At 44.3% G+C, this 21,876-nt stretch overlaps 1 protein-coding gene across 4 annotated transcripts in view; it reads right to left on the reverse strand.

The window, feature by feature from the left end:
- The window catches only part of pdxdc1 (pyridoxal-dependent decarboxylase domain containing 1), a 28,142-nt gene that overhangs the window by 5,401 nt on the left and 865 nt on the right, over positions 1 to 21,876 (reverse strand). The window contains exons 2-23 of one of the 4 annotated variants that reach the window (XM_027284743.1): positions 19,733 to 19,736; positions 17,234 to 17,350; positions 17,010 to 17,078; positions 16,135 to 16,218; positions 15,595 to 15,744; positions 14,014 to 14,203; positions 13,609 to 13,677; positions 13,453 to 13,531; positions 13,272 to 13,356; positions 13,108 to 13,156; positions 12,630 to 12,731; positions 12,279 to 12,404; positions 11,924 to 11,974; positions 7,621 to 7,681; positions 6,695 to 6,765; positions 5,919 to 6,024; positions 5,554 to 5,728; positions 5,351 to 5,469; positions 5,124 to 5,245; positions 1,130 to 1,222; positions 950 to 1,046; positions 307 to 405 (exon numbers count right to left, since the gene is read on the reverse strand). In XM_027284743.1, the coding sequence (XP_027140544.1) occupies positions 307 to 405; positions 950 to 1,046; positions 1,130 to 1,222; positions 5,124 to 5,245; positions 5,351 to 5,469; positions 5,554 to 5,728; positions 5,919 to 6,024; positions 6,695 to 6,765; positions 7,621 to 7,681; positions 11,924 to 11,974; positions 12,279 to 12,404; positions 12,630 to 12,731; positions 13,108 to 13,156; positions 13,272 to 13,356; positions 13,453 to 13,531; positions 13,609 to 13,677; positions 14,014 to 14,203; positions 15,595 to 15,744; positions 16,135 to 16,218; positions 17,010 to 17,078; positions 17,234 to 17,307 (2,071 nt within the window). In that variant the 5' untranslated portion in view covers positions 17,308 to 17,350; positions 19,733 to 19,736. Of the gene's footprint in view, positions 1 to 306; positions 406 to 949; positions 1,047 to 1,129; positions 1,223 to 5,123; positions 5,246 to 5,350; positions 5,470 to 5,553; positions 5,729 to 5,918; positions 6,025 to 6,694; positions 6,766 to 7,620; positions 7,682 to 11,923; positions 11,975 to 12,278; positions 12,405 to 12,629; positions 12,732 to 13,107; positions 13,157 to 13,271; positions 13,357 to 13,452; positions 13,532 to 13,608; positions 13,678 to 14,013; positions 14,204 to 15,594; positions 15,745 to 16,134; positions 16,219 to 17,009; positions 17,079 to 17,233; positions 17,351 to 19,732; positions 19,737 to 21,097; positions 21,100 to 21,876 lie in introns of all 4 variants that reach the window. The other 3 variants (XM_027284744.1, XM_027284745.1, XM_010744828.3) reach the window with 3 other exon arrangements.

The following is a 21,876-nucleotide window of genomic DNA, read 5'->3' on the forward strand; positions in this document are numbered from 1 at the left end:
TATATTTTTGATTTTAAATCATTTGGTGATACACCAATGTGTAATCAGCTGACTGTTTCTGCTCTATGAAACTTCAGGCTCTGAGATGCAGATGGGGAGAGCCTGAAAACTGAAAAATCTGAAACTGTGGGTGGTTCATCATGTTGATTTAACACTGGCTGAAAAAACAAAACTGTTGTTGTACTAATGCTGTGGAAATGTACAGTACACTACATGTAATTCTAAGGTCTGCTATTATCTGAATAGCAGCTTTCATTGAATTGACTGCAGTCAGTGATAATCACAGACAATCACACACAGTCCTACCTGGCAGTCTTTTGGATGAAGAGGTAGGAGTGTCTTGCAGGGACGGCCTGCCAGCCTGGGCTTTGGTGGAGTATGTGACCTCTGTGGAGTCCAAGGAACCTGAAGACACACACAATTAACATGCTTATGCATGCTACACACAAATACTGACACACATTTACTGTATGTATGTAGTGACACACTGTCTGTCAGACAATCAACAATTGAGCGTCCTCTTGTGATACGCAAAGATTCTCAATTTTTGAGAATCTCTAGATACCCTGCAATGTAATTTAAAATAACTTTTTCTGTAATATTTTGTTTCAATGTCAGCCTGCGATGTAGTCACATTCACCAAATTAGCTCTGGTTCTTAAACTGGTTTCATTTAGGATTCAACAGTCAACAATAAATAATCAGTGTAAACTGTCCATAGCTGAATAGAGCTGGCCAATGCTGCTGTATTTAAACATCTGTCATAACAGTGGTACCTGAGCCTGATATTTTCTGCCATGTGTGAAGACAGACTTCCAAGAGCGTCTTGGATAGCGTTTGACAAACTACAATAATACTCATGTGACATCAGACTTTGAATTTTGGACTACATAACTCTAAGTTACACCTCATGTGACATTAAAAGGGCCTCACACAGTGTTTTGGTTTACCTGCAGCCAGGTTGAAGGTCCTGCCCTTTATGGAGCTCTGAACTGGAGAGAACCAGTTTAACACAGAGCCAACCAGAGGAAGCTGTCTCATCATCCCCTGTAACACACACACACACATACAGAACATTTGAATGGACTGGAATTGTATACACACCCAAAACCACACACACACATACACACCTCTTCCATGAGTTTCTCCTCATTGGCCTTCTGCAGCTGCAGCTCTGCCTCCAGGATGCCTTTCCTCACCACCTCCGTCATGTTCTCCAGAAGCTACACAAGACAGAATCACTACCATTTACAAACATCATGTATGAGGAGGAGGACTGAAAAAGGTCCTCCGTTATTCACTTCTGACATATGGCATGGGAGAAATGGTGAGATGGGTGTCACACAGCTGTGTGTCTGTGCTGACTGAAATCTGTGGTTTAGCTGAGATTCATTCTTGTGTTCCTGTTTGTACTTTCAGATATCAGCCTCATGGTCTCAGTGTTACACACAGGTCCGTTAAAGACAGAAGTAGATGCACAGCTGAACAAAGAATACATATAAATAATAAGAAAAATATTCTTTAGCTGTACACTATTAGATACATGCTCAAGTCAGCACAACAACAGTCAGTCACATTATCAATAGAGCAGACAGACCTGGCTGCGTCCTTTAAATCAGCTCATCGAAAATGTGTCTGTGTCTCCTAAACAAGGTCATAAACAGAACTGTAACATCCGTAATGTACGCGTTAAAGCACAGTGTCCACTGTCATCTTCACAGTTTTTTGGACATCTGCCTCTCATCTGAATGCAAACTCATCACAATCCTGGATGACACCAGTGACCGCTGTGTTGTCTGCAAACGGCACAATTTTAACAGACGGGTCTGCTGAGATGTAGCTGTTGGTGTAGAGGGCGGCGAGCACACGTCTCACATCTGGGTGGTGGATGTGATTTGGGTGAGGTCTTATCAAACCTACAGTAAAACACAGGCAGATTGTCTGCTAGCCAATGGTTCTCCACAGTGTGGGGGGAGGGCAGTTTCCTGTAGCTGGTGATGTTCTGCAGGCCTCTCCACACTCACAGGGTTATTAGTTTTCCAGCTTTTTAGTGTAGCTGCTCTTTGCTGTTCTGGTCTCTGTCTATGGTGTGTTTCTGGCCTGGTTCTACAGGATTCTAACCCACTTCTGTTTGTGTGTCTGCTAGTAAGTCCGGAAAAGATGAACCAGACAATGATCAGAGAGTCCTAAAGCTGCACAAGGCGCAGAGCCAAATTCATCCTTTACTATGGTGTAACAACGATCCTGTGTGTTTATATGACTTAATGTGCCGTCCGTCCGTCCGTCTTCTTCCGCTTTATCCGTTATCGGGTCGCGGGGGCAGCAGCTTTAGCAGGGAGGCCCAGACTTCCCTCTCCCCAGCCACTTCTGCCAGCTCTCCCAGGGGGACCCCAAGGCGTTCCCAGGCCAGCCGAGAGACATAGTCCCTCCAGCGTGTCCTGGGTCTTCCCCGGGGCCGCCTCCCGGAGGGACGTGCCCGGAACATCTCACCAGGGAGACGTCCAGGAGGCATCCTCACGAGATGCCCGAGCCACCTCAGCTGGTTCCTCTCGATGCGGAGGAGCAGCGGTTCTACTCTGAGCTCCTCGCGGATGGCCGAGCTTCTCACCCTATCTCTAAGGGAGAGCCCAGCCACCCTGCGAAGGAAGCTCATTTCGGCCGCTTGTATTCGCGATCTCATTCTTTCGGTCACTACCCAAAGCTCGTGACCATAGGTGAGGGTAGGAACGTAGATCGACTGGTAAATCGAGAGCTTCGCCTTTCGGCTCAGCTCCTTCTTCACCACGACGGACCGGTGCAGAGTCCGCATCATTGCAGAAGCCGCACCGATCCGCCGGTCGATCTCCCGTTCCATCCTTCCCTCACTCGTGAACAAGACCCCGAGATACTTGAACTCCTCCACTTGAGGCAGGATCTCATCCCCGACCCGGAGAGTGCACTCCACCCTTTTCCGGCTGAGAACCATGGCCTCGGATTTGGAGGTGCTGATTCTCATCCCAGCCGCTTCACACTCGGCTGCAAACCGCTCCAGAGAGAGCTGGAGGTCACGCTCCGATGAAGCCAACAGGACTAGATCGTCCGCAAAAAGCAGCGACCCAATCCTGAGGCCACCGAATCGCAGCCCCTCAACGCCCTGGCTGCGCCTAGAAATTCTGTCCATAAAGGTTATGAACAGAACCGGTGACAAAGGGCAGCCCTGGCGGAGTCCAACTCTCACAGGAAACAGGTCCGACTTACTGCCGGCAATGCGGACCAAGCTCTGGCACCGAGAGTACAGGGACCGGATAGCCCTTATTAATGGGTCCGGAACCCCATACTCCCGGAGCACCCCCCACAGTATCCCCCGGGGGACACGGTCGAACGCCTTCTCCAGATCCACAAAACACATGTAGACTGGTTGGGCGAACTCCCATGCACCCTCCAGGGCCGCGCTAAGGGTATAGAGCTGGTCCACAGTTCCACGGCCCGGACGAAAACCACACTGCTCCTCCTCGATCCGAGGTTCGACAATCTTGCGGACCCTCCTCTCCAGAACCCCCGAAAAGACCTTCCCGGGGAGGCTGAGGAGTGTGATCCCCCTATAGTTGGAGCACATCCTCCGGTCCCCCTTTTTGAAGAGGGGAACCACCACCCCGGTCTGCCAGTCCAGAGGTACTGCCCCCGATGTCCACGCGATGTTGCAGAGACGTGTCAACCAAGACAGCCCCACAACATCCAGAGCCTTGAGGAACTCCGGGCGGACCTCATCCACCCCCGGGGCCCTGCCACCGCGGAGTTTTTTAACTACCTCAGCGACCTCAGCCCCAGAGATGGGCGAGACCACCATGGGGTCCCCAAACTCTGCCTCCTCAAAGGAAGACGTGCTGGTGGGATTGAGGAGGTCTTCGAAGTATTCCTTCCATCGACCCAAGACGTCCCTAGTCGTGGTCAACAGCACCCCGTCCCCACTGAACACAGTGTTGACAGTGCACCGCTTCCCCCGCCTGAGCCGCCGGATGGTGGTCCAGAACCTCCTCGAAGCCGTTCGAAAGTCGGTCTCCATGGCCTCACCGAACTCCTCCCACGCCCGAGTTTTTGCCTCCGCAACCGCCGAGGCCGCATTCCGCTTGGCACGTCGATACCCGTCAGCTGCTTCAGGAGTCCCACAGGCCAAAAAGGTTCTGTAGGACTCCTTCTTCAGCTTGACGGCATCCCTCACCGCCGGTGTCCACCAGCGGGTTCGGGGACCGCCGCCACGACAGGCACCGACCACCTTACGGCCACAGCTCCGGTCAGCCGCCTCGACAATGGAGGAACGGAACAAGGTCCACTCGGACTCAATGTCCCCCGCCTCCCCCGGGACATGAGCGAAGCTCTCCCGGAGGTGGGAGTTGAAACTCTTTCTGACGGGAGATTCAGCCAGACGTTCCCAACAAACCCGCACAGAACGTTTGGGCCTGCCAGGTCTGACCGCCATCCTCCCCCACCATCGGAGCCAACTCACCACCAGGTGGTGATCAGTTGACAGCTCCGCCCCTCTCTTCACCCGAGTGTCCAAAACATGTGGCCGCAAGTCCGACGACACGACCACAAAGTCGATCATTGAACTGCGGCCAAGGGTGTCCTGGTGCCAAGTGCACATATGGACACCCTTATGCTTGAACATGGTGTTCGTTATGGACAATCCATGACGAGCACAGAAGTCCAATAACAGAACACCACTCGGGTTCAGATGACTTAATGTGCCGTCTGTATTTTGGCAGTTGATGGCTGAGGGTTGCTCTGTCTGTTGCTTTGCTCTGTTGAGGCCCAAGGGGGGAGGGTGTAAACAATGACCAGAACAAAGGAGGAAAACTCCTGCAGTGGGGCAGCAGATCTGGAAAAGTTCATGTTTGCTCTGTTGAGAAGCAGCAGTTCATCCACTGTGTTGGCCTGAGAGCGGACATTCACCAGATATACTGACAGGAGAACAGTTCTACATCCCTGCTGTCACAGTTCCCCCTGCTGGCAAACCTCGGCTTGAATCAAAAGTGGTGAAAAGTTGCTGAACGTTCAAAAGGTCTTCCCCAGTGTGAATGTAATCAAAAAAATATATATATAAACTGTGACTGTCTGACTACAAGTATTCTATAAAATAACAGGTACCCTTCCGCTCTCCTCTATGTCCCTCCCGAGAGCAGCTATTGTATCCACCAGCTCCGAAACATCCACGTCCTCGGTGACCATGCCAACAAAGATGCAGTCCTCCTCTGTCCCAAACTCCGGGCCTGGAGGGAGAGGAGGGAGAGGAGGAGATGAAACAGCCACACAGTGCAGTGAGATACACACTGTGAGTTTATTCACAGGCCTCTCACATGTTAAGAGGTACTAACCAGTGGAGAAGATGATGTCAGTGTCAAGCTCTTGTAGTTTCTTCAGCAGCTCAGTGTTGATTTTCTCCAACTCCTGCTTCCTCCTGCTCTCATCCATTCCTTCATCCTGAGGCTCGTACCTGAACATGAAAACACCATCAAGTTCCAATGTCAGTAAATGATTTTTTTTTTTTTTTCTCTAGTGACAGTCTATCTATTCTTACCGGACAACACCCAGGCCAGGCCAGCTGAGCTCATCTATGTATACAAGTAAAGGTGAGTGTTGGTGGGTTTCCTCCCTGAAGTCCTGTCTGAGGCACATTGTGGAGCTCATCACAGGCACCAGCTCAGACAGCTTCTCCACCAGGTCGTCAATGTCCTGCTGCTGGGTCCCCAGAACTGGACAGGGAGAGGAGAAAGTATTCACAGCCATGGACTGATGTGTTAACTATTGGCTGGTAATATTAGCCATATATTCAAATATATCAAGAGGAATGAAAGTGTGTGTGTGTGTGTGTGTGTGTGTGTGTGTCTGTGTGTATGTGTGTGTGTGTGTGTGTGTGTGTGTGTGTGTGTGTTTTCATGATACCTGCAGCAGTCAGGAGAGGACTAAAGCGAACACATGTACCCTCATCTTCAAGCTCCACCACGTCTACTCCACTGGTGGGAACAAGCTGGACCAGCTGTTCACCCAGCTACACCCAGGAGACATTTGAAAGCAAAGCATTGACTGGTCAGATAAGTTAAGTGTTGACAGCAAGTTCCATTCTTACTCTTTATAGTACACAATAGTTCCTGCAAAAATGTCCGTCTACTTGACTGCAGCTGCATTTCAACCAGGGGTCTCCAAACTGTTCCACAAAGGGCCAGTGTGGCTGCAGGTTTTGGTTCTAACCAACCAAGAGCACACAGTTTGACCAATCAACTCTCTAAAGACTGAGATCAGTTGATTAAATGAGTTAAGTCTGATGTGCTGCTGTTTGGTTGGAAGGAAAACCTGCAGCCACAAAGGGCCGGCTTTGTGGAACAGTTTGGAGACCCCTGATTTAAACTATAAAACAGTGCACACAGCTGTGACCGTGAACCATAAACTTTTGGTCTTCACCAACTCCTGAGAAAAAATCTGTTTCTTTGGCTGCTAAATGTTCCACTATGTTCACCAGCTAGTGTCTAAGTTAGAGGTTGATGAGATCAGAGTTTGCAGGCTGTCAAACCAAAATAATGAGGTGCTCATCACTTTAACCTTAAACATTTCATCAAATTCAGATAAAAATATTCATTGTTCATAATATTCATTACTGTAGCTTTAATGAGCACAGGCACAAACAGAGTTACAGAGAATGTTAAAGGAGGGAAAACACTTACCCATCTGTTGAAGGCATCAAGCACCTCTCTCTCCCCAGCACAGAAACCTTCCACTGACCCCCCACTGGATGCTAAGAACAGAGGAAAAGGGAGATGAGAGCTGAAGTAAGAATACATGTAGTGACATGATCTTCCTGTATCAATAACACTGGGGAACACAATTTTTGTTAAGTTAGGTCTGACAGCTGTTTTTAACAAATTTTTGGTGCGGAATCCAAAATGCCAACTTCTCGCATTTTCCTTTGGTCCACATCCGTAAACTCTCGACACACTGCTTGCACACTTTGTGAGGGGCCCATGGCTTATCTTGATCACAGGGTTTTACTTTAAAATATGCAAAATATGCTTGTTTGACAAATGGAACAAAGGAAATATATACCTCTGTAAATAAAACACTAAGATTGAATAGTTAAACTTTAAGCTCTAAGCTTTAAAAAGCTACAAAAACAGCATAAAACGAAATAGAACTTACAACGGTATGCCCATGGTTACAAGGTTAAGAGAAAAGCCAGCACAAATCCTCTTAATTCCTACTATGCTAGCTTTCTGTTTGCAGATATTGTTAGTACTGACCTATTGGGAGCTGCACACAGCTGGCAAGTCTTACTACAGCTAATCAGTGGCAATTTGCTTATCTGAGGGTAAGCTGTGGAGAAAAAAACTTGACGTGCTAGAAAAAAAATTGACTGCAATTTTGGAATCAGCATGCCAATTTTAGTTTTTATCAGCATAAAAATCTAACTCAACAGATTTTTTTTTCAAATTGTTCCCCAGTGTAATTCATGGACTTTATTCAAAACATCTCTGAGTATGGAAGTTTATTCCTGACAGTTGGGAACAGTATGTGTAACAAACAAAAGGTCAACTTTTGAGTGTTCAGGGAACCTCTGTCCGTTTTTTAAGGTTTAATGAAGTGTATCCCTTACCAGCACTCATTTCCTGTGAAAACTTGAAGAGCACCACTGGAGAGCTGAGTTCATCCTCCACCTGTTGGACACACAAAGACATAGATCAGGCATCTGAAACTCAGGATCTATATTATCAAACTCAACGAGTGATCTGCTGTATGACATGCAAAACAATTACCACCAGTCGAAAAGGTGCGATGTAAACATGGATTTAACATTTTGCCTACTGAAGTTGCTATACGTTATGTCTGTGCTAACTGTAACTGTATGTGACATACAGTTTGTGTTTGATTTGTCAAACTGGTCTGAATGGCGTGGAGTCCTTGCCTCTCAGTGGAATGGAGCAGCCCAAACCAAAGCTACAGCTCTAGATCAGAAGATCTGACTGCCAGTCAGCGCCTGAGCTGACACTAGAATAAATATATTATTTAAAAGATACTTTTAGTGCAGACTAAACAACATTTTTACTACTCCATTATCACTGCAGAATATTCCATATAAAAGCAAGTCTATGAACCATGCAACAAGGTTATTGATGCAGGCAGTACCTGGACATATCCATGTTTGTGAGTGTGTCACCCAGGGCTGGTGTCTCCTGTTTAGCATTGCCTTATTATTTGTGTCAAATTATGCTATTCCATTTAACCAGAATCAAATTCAGCAAACAACTGATCTGAGTGCAGTTACACGTGGTAGACGTCTTTATTTTTCTAAAGCATTAAGACAGGAAAAAGAACCCATAGTGAAGCCCATCATTGATGACATCCAGGTGAAAGGTTAAGGCAAGCATCATGCCTGGGTGGGGCTGAGATTATGGCTAGTGTTTCTGGGGTGTTGATGCGAGGGTCATGAATAATTCACAAGCATATGTGGTGTTGTCAAGTTAGAAAACTAGAAAAATAACTGTAATATGTTTTGACAGGTCTCAGTGCCTCACTACACGTCACACTAAGTGCTTCTTGCTGTCTGAAACCCCCTTTTCTAATGGCAGACTCACACCTATGCATTGACTAGCCATGTGTAAGGACGTGTGACAGCAGGTGGGATTTAAACTTTTCTTGACACTCCTTGAATGCCTTCCTTTGAAGCATGCTGGGACTTTAAGGGTTTCAATCTATCTACTGCAGGTGGATTAATGCTGGGCAGCTAAAACAGATGACTGAAGGTTCAAGAGGTCCAAACCGGGACATATGAACAAATACTACGTTGTTCTGAACCAAGCAGGAAGAAGTGGAGAAGAAAGAAGAAAAGAAGTGTTGAGCAAGAAAAGGGCAAACAGGAGATCACTGGATAAGAGGTCTCTACTAGTATTAGGAGAGTCGTAGCAACCGCTATGACTACACACATTCAATGTTCAGAGGAAATGAGCTCATGATAAACGAAATCTGATAAAAACTAAAAAGGCAAGTTTGACGAGCCTAAATGTAAGACTGAATAACCAACACCTTAACTTTTCCTTCCAAATGTGTAGTAGGCCATCTCTAGAACCAGCATTCGGTTCAGCATCTAGGCTACTGTACACACATTGTGGACTCCATGGAAGAGGAGCAGACCCAGAACATGCTGGAGGGACTGTGGAGTATATTCCAACAGACCTGGGAATGCCTCCATTAGCTGGAGGACATGGCTAAAGAAAAATAGATTTAGACTGCTTTGCTTTAGATCACTAAAATGGATGGATGGGTTTAGATAAAATGGTCAAAGACTCAACAGTAACTGTGCAATTCATGCTAACATGCTCACAATGACAATACTAACATGCTGATGCTTAGCAGGTTTAATGTTTACCATGTTCACCATCTTGTTTAGTGTGCTAATGTTTGGATATTTAATAAACCAAAGTGCCGAGAGAAAATACAGTTTTGACCTGTTACCACTCATCCTGTTGGGAACATATATGTCTGTACCAAATGCCAGGCAGTCCATCCAATAATTGATAAGATTATCCAGTCTGGTCAAAAGTGGTCTGACCAACAGGTCTTTCAATATTTCCACCTGTAATAACTGATTGTTAAGCAATTTTCACGATGGTGGTAAAAATATGCTGAAATTGACTCACAACAGTCTACACAGCTGCACTGATGCAGAATGTTTTGTATAATTTTTCTGTCACCATTTTCATGGTGACCCAGATCCCCATTCATCCCACCAACAAAGTAAAATCAGAGATATGGGCAGATTCAGAAGACAAGAACCAGGGTTCACGGATCATAAATCCCACCAGGTAATAATCCACAAGACTGGCTGCTAAAATGATGGAATTGGGACGTCTCTCTCTGTGTCTGGATCCTGAACTTTCTGATTGCCAGAACTCAGGTGGTCAGTTCCAACTTCCAATCATGTCATCCTCAACAAGGGTGTCCCTGAAGTATGTGTGCATAGCTCCCTGCTGTACTCTTTGTACATACATGACAGAAACAGCTCCTGCTCCTCATCATGTTTGCTGATAACATTGTAATGACACCAACAATGATGACCTGGAAGTTCTACCTGGAAGACGTGACGGAGCTGTCACTATGGTGCAAGGTCATCAACCTTTTACTCAATGTCATCGAAACTAAGGAGCTGGTTGTGGATTTTGGGAGGAAGCAGCAGAGAAATACACTCCTGAGAATTGATAGCAGTCTTGTGGAGAGGGTGTGTGTCTGTGAGTCCATGTCCCAGAGAAAGGCGAGGCAATGCCTTTACAGCCTCAGACAGTTCAAACTAAATTCCAGACCTTCTACTCTGCTGCTTCCTAACAGGGGGCTTCACCAACTGGTACTTTGACTTTAAACAGAATGGATTAATAAGATGCAACAGCACATGACACATTCAATAATTATTCATGACCCTTGTATTTCTTCCAAAGATAACAAAACATAATGAGTGTGGCGAGGCATTCCTTGAAGTACCTCAAAGAACATGCCTGAGTGGTCCACATCCTAAACAATTAGGAAGAAGTGAACAGTCCATCAGCCAATGGAGACCCAAATAGCGCTGAGCTGATATGAGTGAAGGAAAATGGTCAGGAGTGACAGGAAGAAAGAAAAGGAAGAGAAGGGAGGACAGAGGGGAAGGGTTGGGTTGGGTTGGGGATACAGGCAGAGGCTTGGTCCCACCTACAATAGAGAGCATGAGAGAGCCCAGAACGTCCCGCAGCGAGGCCCCGGAGATGGGCGGAATCGGTGACACCACGCCCTGGAACCAAGGCAACCCACACTGACTATAACTACAGCTATACACACACATACAGAAGAGACTCACACACAGACCTGCAAGCTCATACACATTCAGATCTGACTGACGCAGTGGTACTCAAAAGTCAAACTGCAGCCTCAAAGTGGCTGACTGTGATGAAACTGAAATTCATCCTTTTTTTACTGAGCTGCTGTGAGTTTAGAGTATCACTGTGTGATGATTCTGATCCCCAACACTCTGGTTGTTCACTGCATCTGGATTACAGTAGTGTTAATGTGCTGCTAATCCCAAAGCCATTTTGCTGGGATGAATTCACATCACATTACATCTCAGTGTTTTGGATGGTGGATGCCAGTGAACAAGCCTTTAAGCCGAGTCTGTACCCCAGAGACCGTTTACAGCATCAACACAACCCTGGTTTTACCATGCTCAAAGCCTCGACGAGAGAGATCTCTGTCTCAAGCACATCCTATAAACACAAACGGGTTTTGTCTTTGAACAGCTGGAGATCATTTGTTCATGTGTTCACATAAGCTGCTCTTAGGTTAATGTCATTAGAAAAAGTCTAAAGAGAGATAAAGCATCTAGTTTCATGGTGGTAATTAAAAATAATGAGCTGTGTGGGTTGTCTCCCGCCACAGCTACTCATATCACAAACCTCTTCACTCTAGTACCTGAAAATCAAGGAAATGTATCCATGGTAACATGTTTGTATTTTGTGGTTTGGTGATATTCTGGATTTTTCTTCCTCTCAACAAATCTCATGTGCAGATAAAACCAAATAAAAATCAGTAATGGCATAAGGGTTGAGCTCAGGTATGTAGTCAGTCTATTTTAACCAGGGGGGCAGCATGTAGTGGACATTGCTGTGAATAGTTGACTGCACCACTATGATGTACAATAAGACTGTTAACGTTAAATAGTGCACGAGTGCATGAGGCGTGATATATTTTTTGGATACGCTGCGGTCTGGTCATGGCAGGTTCTTTCTCACTTTGTACCGTCTTCCTGCTTCTGTGCATGTTTCTCCCAAAAACTCAGCTGAATATCTGAAGCCTGGGCAGACAGCTTATTCAACTTTTATAGTAGTAACAATAACATTACATTATCATTCATGGAAGGACAGGAAGAGAACACCTACCGATGTTTTGATAGAGACCAGTGTTTTTAGCTTCTGCAGGAGTTGCTGGCTCTAGACGGGAGAGAGATCCGGGTGAAATGACAGACTTTACACATCCAACAAAGCAAAGACTATTGTTTTGTTGCCTCCATAATGACACTTGTGTAGCAAATTTCATTTCATTGACTGGCAGATATGGTTGATGAGAACAGTTTTGTACCAACAACACTGTAACAGCAAGACTTCAGCAAGATGAGCACAGTCAGTAGTAGTAGTTCCAGCCCATTATTCCTTCTAATTAACACAATCATTGTGTCTCATTTGTTTGGTCTGTGCGCAAACGGAAATGTAGAAACGGCAGTGAAGTGATGCTCACCAGAGCAGCAGCATGTCTGATCTTTTGGACAATTCCATTGTGACCGAGGTACTGCAGGGAGAGCCACAGAGGCAGCGCTCGCAGCTTTGCCACCGGCTGGCTGGAGGTCAAACCTGCTGCCAGAGACTGAGACACAAACCACAGAGCCATAGAGACGGGAGTCACTGACAGTAAGACAGAGACACTGGCCACAGAGAGCTGAGCCCAATACAACTGATGAAATTAAGAACAAGAAAGTTTCAATCAGTCTGAGTTTGACTGGAAGTTAATAATGACATTTTTTCAGAAAACACCGGGGGACCAAGAGGACAGCCAAAAACATGTATCACTGTTCAGTCAATAAAAGCCTACCAGTGCTGGGTCTTCGTGTCTGTAGAGGGTGACGGCAGTTACAGCAGGCAGCCCCAGCCACTGACCTGGTGTCAGTGTCATACTGTCACTTCTGTTGGCTGCCTGGAAGAAAGGAACAGAACAACGCACACACATCACAAGACAAAGTCAACAAAAGATGGCATTTCCTGGGTGTCTGGCTTCTATAATAAAAAGTGAGACAATAACACTGGGCAGGAGGCTCACATGCCTCCAAGTCTCTGTTCCAGGTTTTAAACTGTGACTATACTTTTTGGACGTGAAACTGAAATGATCTGTAACGTGTTGGGCTCTGCTCTTTATAAATACGGTTTTAGACATCACAAGGCTGTGACAGAGAGATGGTAGGAAAGCTTTACAGTTTTCAAGTTTGCCTTAAAACAAGTAGAGTAAATTATCTGCTGCAGCAGCATTTATGGTGCAGGCTTAAGTGAGTGAGAGTATTTTCAGGTTAGGTTACCATGATAGTAGAGGTGACCTGACCCAGTGCCAGGGTTGCCAGGTTGACCCTAAACGAGAAAACACACAATAAGAGCAGTGAGAACAGTGGAGTCATGAAGGTAATCATTTCCATCCAATCATGTAGAAAAGATCATCTACTTCAGAGTAATAGAGTTAACCCACCCCTCCACATGGAGCCACATGCTGTACTGATCACACAGGTCCTTCAGACGACCTAACTTGTCTGTATGTCCTGCCCCAGGGGTACCTGGGAAAGAACATGCATTTCAACAGCAGAAAAAGTCCCATCAGTCACTATTTTCAACTCTTGTGATGTATCAAATGTTTAGATAGTAAAACAAACCTGCGTTGGCGATCAACAGCAGAGGAAGCTTCCCAGCTTCTATGTCCTCTTTGATTAGTTTGTCCAACAGTGCAACGTCCTGACAACGACAAACAGGATATGAGTAGAAGTGACTTCTTTTAGACTCTCTGAAGCTGTTTTTAGTTTGGATCCTACCATTTGGTGCTGGGATCCAAAGATGGTGTTGCATGGGACTGTGCACAGACTGGAGAGAGGCAGGCCGAGCTATGTACACAGAAACAGACGTTAAAATCACTTTCTATTATGTAAGCAGCTGGACACAGAAAACACATCAGGCAGACACTTTGTGTGGACATATGCTGGAAGAAGAATATTTCTAAGTACTCAAGTTTGTTGAAATTTAAGAGTAACTACCTTCAGGTGAATGATAATCTCTTGTTTTAAATCTCCTTTGTGCAGAATTTGAATATTCCTAAAGTTCCAGTGGTTGCATAGCACTGAATCTTTTTTACAAGCAAAATCTCAAACAAATATTCACACAAAGAGGCTTTATTTACCATCATTGATGTGCTGTGAGACTTTGTGTTTCACCCTTCGTACCTGGCTACACAGGTGCTGTCCCAGACCAGGCCTGCCTGAGGCACTCTGGTAGATGACTGGCTGTTTGGAGCTGAGGGCTGCATAACCATCAGAGGCGTATTCTTCATAACGGGCGTGGATGACCAGCCGACACACTTTGACCAGGCCCTCCCTGTCGTCCTCGTGGAAGTACGCTGAACCATTCTCATACCTGAGGGACACATCAGATTGGAAAGTAACATTAACCATGACAGAATGTGAGAAAATATCAGTTTTGCTCGAATGCAGCATTTGTTATTAATGGTGACTTTATCCAGTTTTTAATATTTATTATTTATTTTAGATCAAAATGTGAAAATAATCCAACTTAGATGTATTACACTGGCAATACATGATCTGATAAGAGGACTTCTATAAGAAATGATTTGACTATATTTATATGATTATCAGTATTTTATATCATTTCAATAAAAACAGTGTTGGTATGAGAACTTTATTTTTGAAAAATATTGTGACAAAATCAATAAAGACTGATTTATTTTCATTTATTTTATTACTGACTATGAAAATCATCTCAGCTTTTTTCTCTTTCTATTGGCTGATCATTGTTTTATCTTTAACCCTGCAGTGCACAACTTTTGTCTCCCCCTTCCTGCAGTGAGAGGAATTACACAAACACTATGAACACATGCTTATGACATATGCCCCCACCATACTCTTGTAACCTGTAGTTGCTGTAGCCTGCTCTGTCTACGGCTGCTCCCGCCCTTCAGCTCATTGCTGGTTGACATTAAACGTATCACTACTGGAGCACTGTCATGAGAAAGCCAGACTTGAAAGCTCTAGTACACTGAGAAACACAGAGGGATGTACCTGCTAGGGACACATTTATCAGTACTGTGTGAACTTGTTTGGTCAGGACGTGAATGTAAGTCCTGTGAACAGCTTTGAAACACAAGTTCAACAATATTTCAGTGTATGTAGTTATATGCATATATACTACAGAACATATTCACATACTGTATACATATTGTATATACAGTGAACCCTCGTTTATCGCGGGGGATACGTTCCAAAAATAACCCGCAATAAACGAAATCCGCGAAGTGAGTTTTACAATTATTATACATGTTTTAAGGCCGTAAAACCCCTAACCACACACTTTTATACACCTTTTTACACACATTTTGTACAGTACTCCCTTAAACAGGACGCAGAACACATGTGCGGTTCTCCCTTAGCCAATCAGGACGCAGAACACAATGCGCGTTCATACTGTACAGTACGCTGTAAAAAAAAAAAAAGCATGCAAAATGACACTGAAAAAAATCCGCGAAACAGCGAGTCCGCGAAAAGTGAACCGCGATATAGCGAGGGATCACTGTACATATGTACATATACAATGTATCAATACAATAGGAAACAGGCTCACGTCTTTCACTGAAATGTGTTTGTCCTCACCTTCACTTTTTCTCACCTCCATCTTTCACATAATAATTTTCTCTCTTGTGGCTGTATCATGAGCTAACTGTGTAATCGTCACATCACTAACACACAAGTGTCTTGTTTGGTTCCAGAGGTGTACTGGAGGTACAGGCCTACCTGAATAGTCTGCAGAGCCACAGCGTGGTGTCTGACAGAATCCGAGTGGTCAGCTTTCGCAGTCGCTCTCTGTCCAACACCGAGATGTAGGCTGCCAGGCTGTGACCCAGCAAGGCCATGTGACCCTGTTCACCCACATTCTGCATCCTACTGGAGACATCAAACAGCAGCTTTATACTGAGGACAGTCCAGTTCTCCAAGCCCTGACTCTTATTAGCTTCTTTTCCTCACAGACTTTTTGTCCTCCCTTCTACCAATCAGTTCATTTCTGGTCTAGTTTAATACAGTCATCTTCTCTACAACAGTCTGCCAGTAATCGAGCACTGTGCATGTACTGTAGATGTACACTGTGGTTTCTATAGTCATAAACTATGAGTAAATGACACGCCTGACATGCCATAGCTTTGAATATTAGAAACTACATTAAGTAATTATTCATGTTTGAGTCCAAACACTAAATGTTAACTTGTAACATTCAAAGTACAAACTGCTGACAGCACTCTGCTTATGTAAGTTGTTTCACTGATTAGTTGTGCTTACTGCTGGCTGGGCTTGTCCTCTTCCTCCTCCTCTTCATGTATGAGGTTGTGAACGAGGTGCAGTATGGTGGCAACATCCTGACCACTGCACAGGAAACACACACAGACAAACCATCAGACTCAGCTCTTCAATGTATGTCAAACTTCAGTCCACACTGTGTGAGCCTCAAAACAGACACACTCATCCTCGCACTCAATGTACCCATCCAAAAGACCACACACACACACACACACACACACACACACACACACACACACACACACACACACACACACACACACACACACACACACACACACACACACACAGTGACCTTCACTGCCCCACTGACACCACTGCCCCTAAAATGTCATTTTAACCGCTGTGTTTCAACATTTGTGACACTGCAAACAGAGACAAACGGACAAACAGACAAACAGATTTTGTCGCACTGTGTTCAGCAGAGTCAGCTCTGTCTAACTCTCAAACAGCCTTTAAATAACGTGCGTGACACTGAGTGCTGCGTCTAATGTGATGAAACTGAAGGATCCAGTGCTGTCGAAGCTGAAAGTATCTCATATCTCAATTCCACCTTAAAGAGGCCATATCAGGTGACACACATGATAATCAAGCTAAACAACTAAATGACTGTGGTATGGTCCTTTATGATACTTGAGATAAGTCACATATACATATTTATCTGGAACATTACACCAGGCGTCGGTTGGTTTGAAAACATTATCTCTCTGAGGTACAGCTTACTTAATTATTGGAGCAGAAAATCACAACAAACTTCAAACTTCAACCTGGACTGATAACATGACATACAGTGTGTGTGTGTGTGTGTGTGTGTGTGTGTGTGTGTGTGTGTGTGCGCGCGCGTGCGTGCGTCTTACTCTCCCTGCAGGGGTCCAGGGATGCTAGATCTGCTGAAGCGCCATCTCTCTGTTCCTGCCTCCAGCTCTCTGCACAGCCCAAGCAAACACAGATCTCAACATGCTCTAATCTGATATATTATACAGTGCTAACATTACTACTGACACAAAGACTGTACATGTTTTTTTTGTTTTCTCACTGCTAAGTATGTGTAAAAGAAGAAGAAGAAAGTTTCTAATCTTACCTATGTCCATCTTCCAGAATTCTCATGGCATCACTCAGATTCTTGCCCACTTGAACCAGTGTGGTGTCCACCATCGTCTAAGGTGTGTGTGTGTGTGTGTGTGTGTGTGTGTGTGTGCTGAGGGAGGAGAGTTAAAGCAAATATTAGAATAAACATTTAAAAATGAATTATCACAAATGCTGTAACACTAACAGTTAACAGTGTGTGTTTGTGTGTAATAAAAATGCATACATACACATTTAGACACACTGTTAGAGAGAGAAAAAAACACAGCCATAAAAAGAGCAAAGTATAGCGAGTTAGATAATCATATCTAGAGAGTCTGTGTGTTAACAGGCTGCACAGGTCAGTAAACACATCACTGCCAAACCACAGCCCAAACAGCCGTTAAGGTTCACGTGTGGGCATATTTTAAGAACACTATAATCGAAGAGGGGCCAGATCCAAAACACGCCACTGTTGCTACTTGCATTGCATTGAGAGGACTACTCTAGAGTTGTTTGGCACTCCATGAAAGAAGGATTCAGGCACAAAGGAGAAGCTTGTCTGAGCCAGAGAGGAGACCAAACTGACTCAAGATGTAAAGTTCTTACACGCAGCTGTGCAGAACAAAGGAGGGCAGATCAGGAAGTGAACACTGACATTTCAAATGAGTGTGTCATTTTGATTGACTGACACACGTTAATATGGCAGAAACAATGTTAGAAATGATGTTAGAAGCTGCAGGTGCATTTCCACTCCTCACTACAAGGAAACCCACCTGTGGGGAGAGTTAGAAATAGACTTGACCTCTTCCATTGTCCTCAAACAGTTCACCCTCATCAGTGTTTGTCAGTGTTTGCTGTGTGTCTTTTGAAGAATACGAACAGGAATTTCTTCAAAATACTTCAGATCATGTTATATTTAACAGTGTTGTTTGTTGAATATTGATGATGTGTCTGACTATTTATTACTTGAACTATTGATGGCACTTTAATTGGAACATATTTAACAAGATTTATAATTTCTTTGGCAATCATCAACAACAACACTCACACCTTTCTACAAATAAATAAACGGATATATGAAGACAAAAAGACAGCACGTGTTTCTAGTTTGTGGTGCCAGTCAGAACCTTTAAACACAGGCGTCACCATGTGAACCACCATGTGAACTTATTTTGGAATGAATGTGTACAATACTCGCTGGCAAGAGAGCACAGTTTGTCACAAACTGTTAAAGTAAAGATTGTGCAGACACATAATTAGCAAGACAACATAAAGTTGCACAGGAGACGTCATGAATTTCTCTCTCCACACGCTCACTAGCTCTTACAGAACTGACTAGACTAGACACACCTCACCAGACGGGGGTGTGTGCTTGCCTGGATTAGCTGAGAAGTGAAACCCAGCCAGCTGACAGCAAGAGAGCCTCCAGCTGGGATCAGCGATCCTGAGAGTGTGGAGCTGTAAAAGACAGTACTAGCAGACTGAATGTATCCAGTTCTCATGTTGTCTCGCTCCACACAGATGCTGCTAACTGACTGACTGTAAACGAAAACAGATCTCATGTTTGTGGATGGTAGTTCCCTTCAAACTGCTGTTTGTGACAGGTAACTCCCAATGTTGTCTAAGGGAGGATGAAAACAGCCACATCCAAAACCTCCACCAACCAGTAGGAATTAAAAACATGATCCCAGCAGCTCTACTGTCGGCTGCTTAACCCTGTTCGTAACTCTAAAGATGGCAATGTCTGTCTGACAGTTTAACTTAGCTTCAAATTGAAATATCTCAGGACTAATAGATAGATAGCCGTGACATTTTGTACAATCATTCATCCCCAGACGATGAATTGGACTGACTTTGGTGAGCCCTAACCTTCCCTCTAGCATCCTCAGCATAAAATTCTATTCATGTACTGTATTCCCTGAAATATCTCCACAACTGCTGAATGGATCGACTTTTCCTGGCCCCGCCATGACTGACATTTGTGTTAGTTCTTCTTTAGAATTCAATTATTTGCTTTATAACTAAATATGTGTGGTCTGTACTTCATGTTTTAGAATATTAGAATATATCAGCATGCTAACCAAGATGGTGAACATTAGACTTCTGCAGTATTTATTTTTTTAGTGTATCAGTGATTCCTAGGCTTTCTTCTATGGAGCATCTCCTACCTGTACTGAAGAGCAGCTGAGCTCCTGTATGATGGCATTAGTATAAAAAACAAACGTTAAAGCTGAGCTTTTGCTGATGGGAGTCATTGTAGCATGCAGGACTGAACAAGTGACCAACAATGCTGCAGGCTGAACAGAGACTGGCAGCTGAATCAAATCACGTGACTAACAGAGTGCTTTTGTAGGTGGAGGAAGTCATCGAAATATAAAAAGTTAGAAAGTCACTGTCACCATCGTTGTCAGCTCAGCTTCCTGTTACACTGATGGCTCACTACAATACATAACCTCAATACACCATCTGTATTATATGTGCTAAACAGCAACATGTTAACATTTAGCTCTACTGTGCTGTGGTTCATTTCCCTCTGGTCTGAGTCACAGTTCAACACTGTGATCTCATTTGACTTGCAGATGAAGGTAGATCAGCTGTGTGTCTTTAGGCTAACTTTTCTTCAGTTACAAACTCAGCTCTTCTGTTTCAGCACCGGCTGAAAGCTGAACGAGTCTCTATACTCTTGATCCGCTGCTGTCATTTCAGGCCTAAAGGACAGAATACAGTGAAGTATTCAAATGGGTGTGGACTATATTTGCACATTCACTTTGTGTTTACTTTGGGCTGCTGACATGAGACATGACACACAGTTGACACCAATTATTAAATCAACTGGTAGTGCTGCTTTGATTGTTCCTAAGGTATGAAAACATTTAATAATTTAGACTTTTACCAACAGCTTGCAGGGAGGACGTTCTGGATTTGAGGGTTCTCCTGCATACTGTAAAATGTGATGGATCTGTGAAGCCAAACTTTAGATAACAATGTACACTGTCACAAGCTGCTACAATAAAATGAATGAATATGGGTACTTGCCAAAGATATTTAAATACATACAATATTTTGATATCTTGCTTTAAGTGTACAGCACTGACATTTAATTGTTCAAGTTTCTTTAAAACAAGAGAACACAATTTTGATCTGCATCCATCTATAACTGCTTATTACCATGGGGCTGGAGCTGATCCTACCTGAGACTTGGTAAAAGAAAGGAAGAAAGGAATGAGGAGATGAGAGGAGAGGAGAGCCCTTCCAGATATCGGGAGAAGATGCAAACTTGAACTTGGAACCCAGAACCTTCATGCTGTGAGCTGACTTTGACCTGCAGTGTATCATAGACAACTGTATTTGTCTCCGTTTGTTCAAATGGTTTTATTATAGTTTGTATTGGGGAAGCAGAGTGTGTGATCTGCTTCCTCTATTCCAGAGTCCTGATAGAGTGTCATACTTCAGGTCCAGGAGGAGCAATGCGGATCAGACCTTCATCCTTGCAGGGTTGCCTGGGGATCCAGTCTACACGAGTTATGTGGACAGCCCAGTACTACAGTAAAATGGGTTACCGGGGTCATTGCTATAAGTCATGTGGTCCTTATATAACTGAAGCCAGAGCTGTGACAGTTCAGCACAAAGTCAAACACATTTCTGTTGGGTGTCCAGTTTGGGGACATCAGAATGCAGATCATGTGGTTCTGTCTCACACACACACTGGGTTGGTGTGTGAAGCAGTTGAGATGAGAATTAGGACCTCCAAGTCAGAATGGTAAATGGACTGTATTTATATTACTACAATTGCGACCACTCAAAGCACTTTACAGTACTAATCTCATTCACACACATTCACACACTAATGGCATTGGCTGCCATGCAAGGTGCCAACTGCTCATCAGTTTGAGGGGATAACCATTCATACACATTCACACACAGATGGCACAGCCTTCAGGAGCAATTTGAGGTTCAGTATCTTGCCCAAGGACACTTTGACATGCAGACTGGAGGGAATCGACTGCCGATCACCTGATTAGTGACGACCCGCTCTACCTTCGAGCCACAGCCGCCCCAGAAGCTGTGCTTCCCCCATAGGGGTGAATTACTTCCCACAGGGGGGTTCAAGTATCTCAGGGATCTGTTCATGAGTGGCAGTAAAACAGAGCGTGACACGGACAGGCGGACCGGTGCTGTGGGCATCACATCGGACCATTGTGATGAAGAGTGAGCTAGTGGATCAACCCTCACTCATGGCCACGAGCTTTAAGTAGTGACCCAAAGAATGAGATGCAGATACAACCTAAGCATCCTCTGAGCCAGGTGAGGTCACCATCCCTGACAGCTTCCAACTGGATAACTACATATACACACCACTATCACATATTCCATATAACATTATTTCAAATAAAGATTTAAAATATGTATATAATAATATTTAAGCATATAAAATGTTTAACTATAAACATAGTTATAGTCATTAAGATTAATACTCATGTTATCATTGCCATAATTAGGTTATTAATTACAGGTATCATAATTAGGTTATGATCATATTATTATTACTAGTATTACTACTGTTGTGTTACTGTTACATACATGTAGGTCACGCTCTGTCACGTGAATGCCGTCGTACAGAACCCTCGTATCTCCGTGTACGTGTCCTGGTTGTGA

This window comes from Larimichthys crocea, chromosome XII, assembly GCF_000972845.2.
Source record: "Larimichthys crocea isolate SSNF chromosome XII, L_crocea_2.0, whole genome shotgun sequence".
Lineage (NCBI taxonomy): Eukaryota > Metazoa > Chordata > Actinopteri > Sciaenidae > Larimichthys > Larimichthys crocea.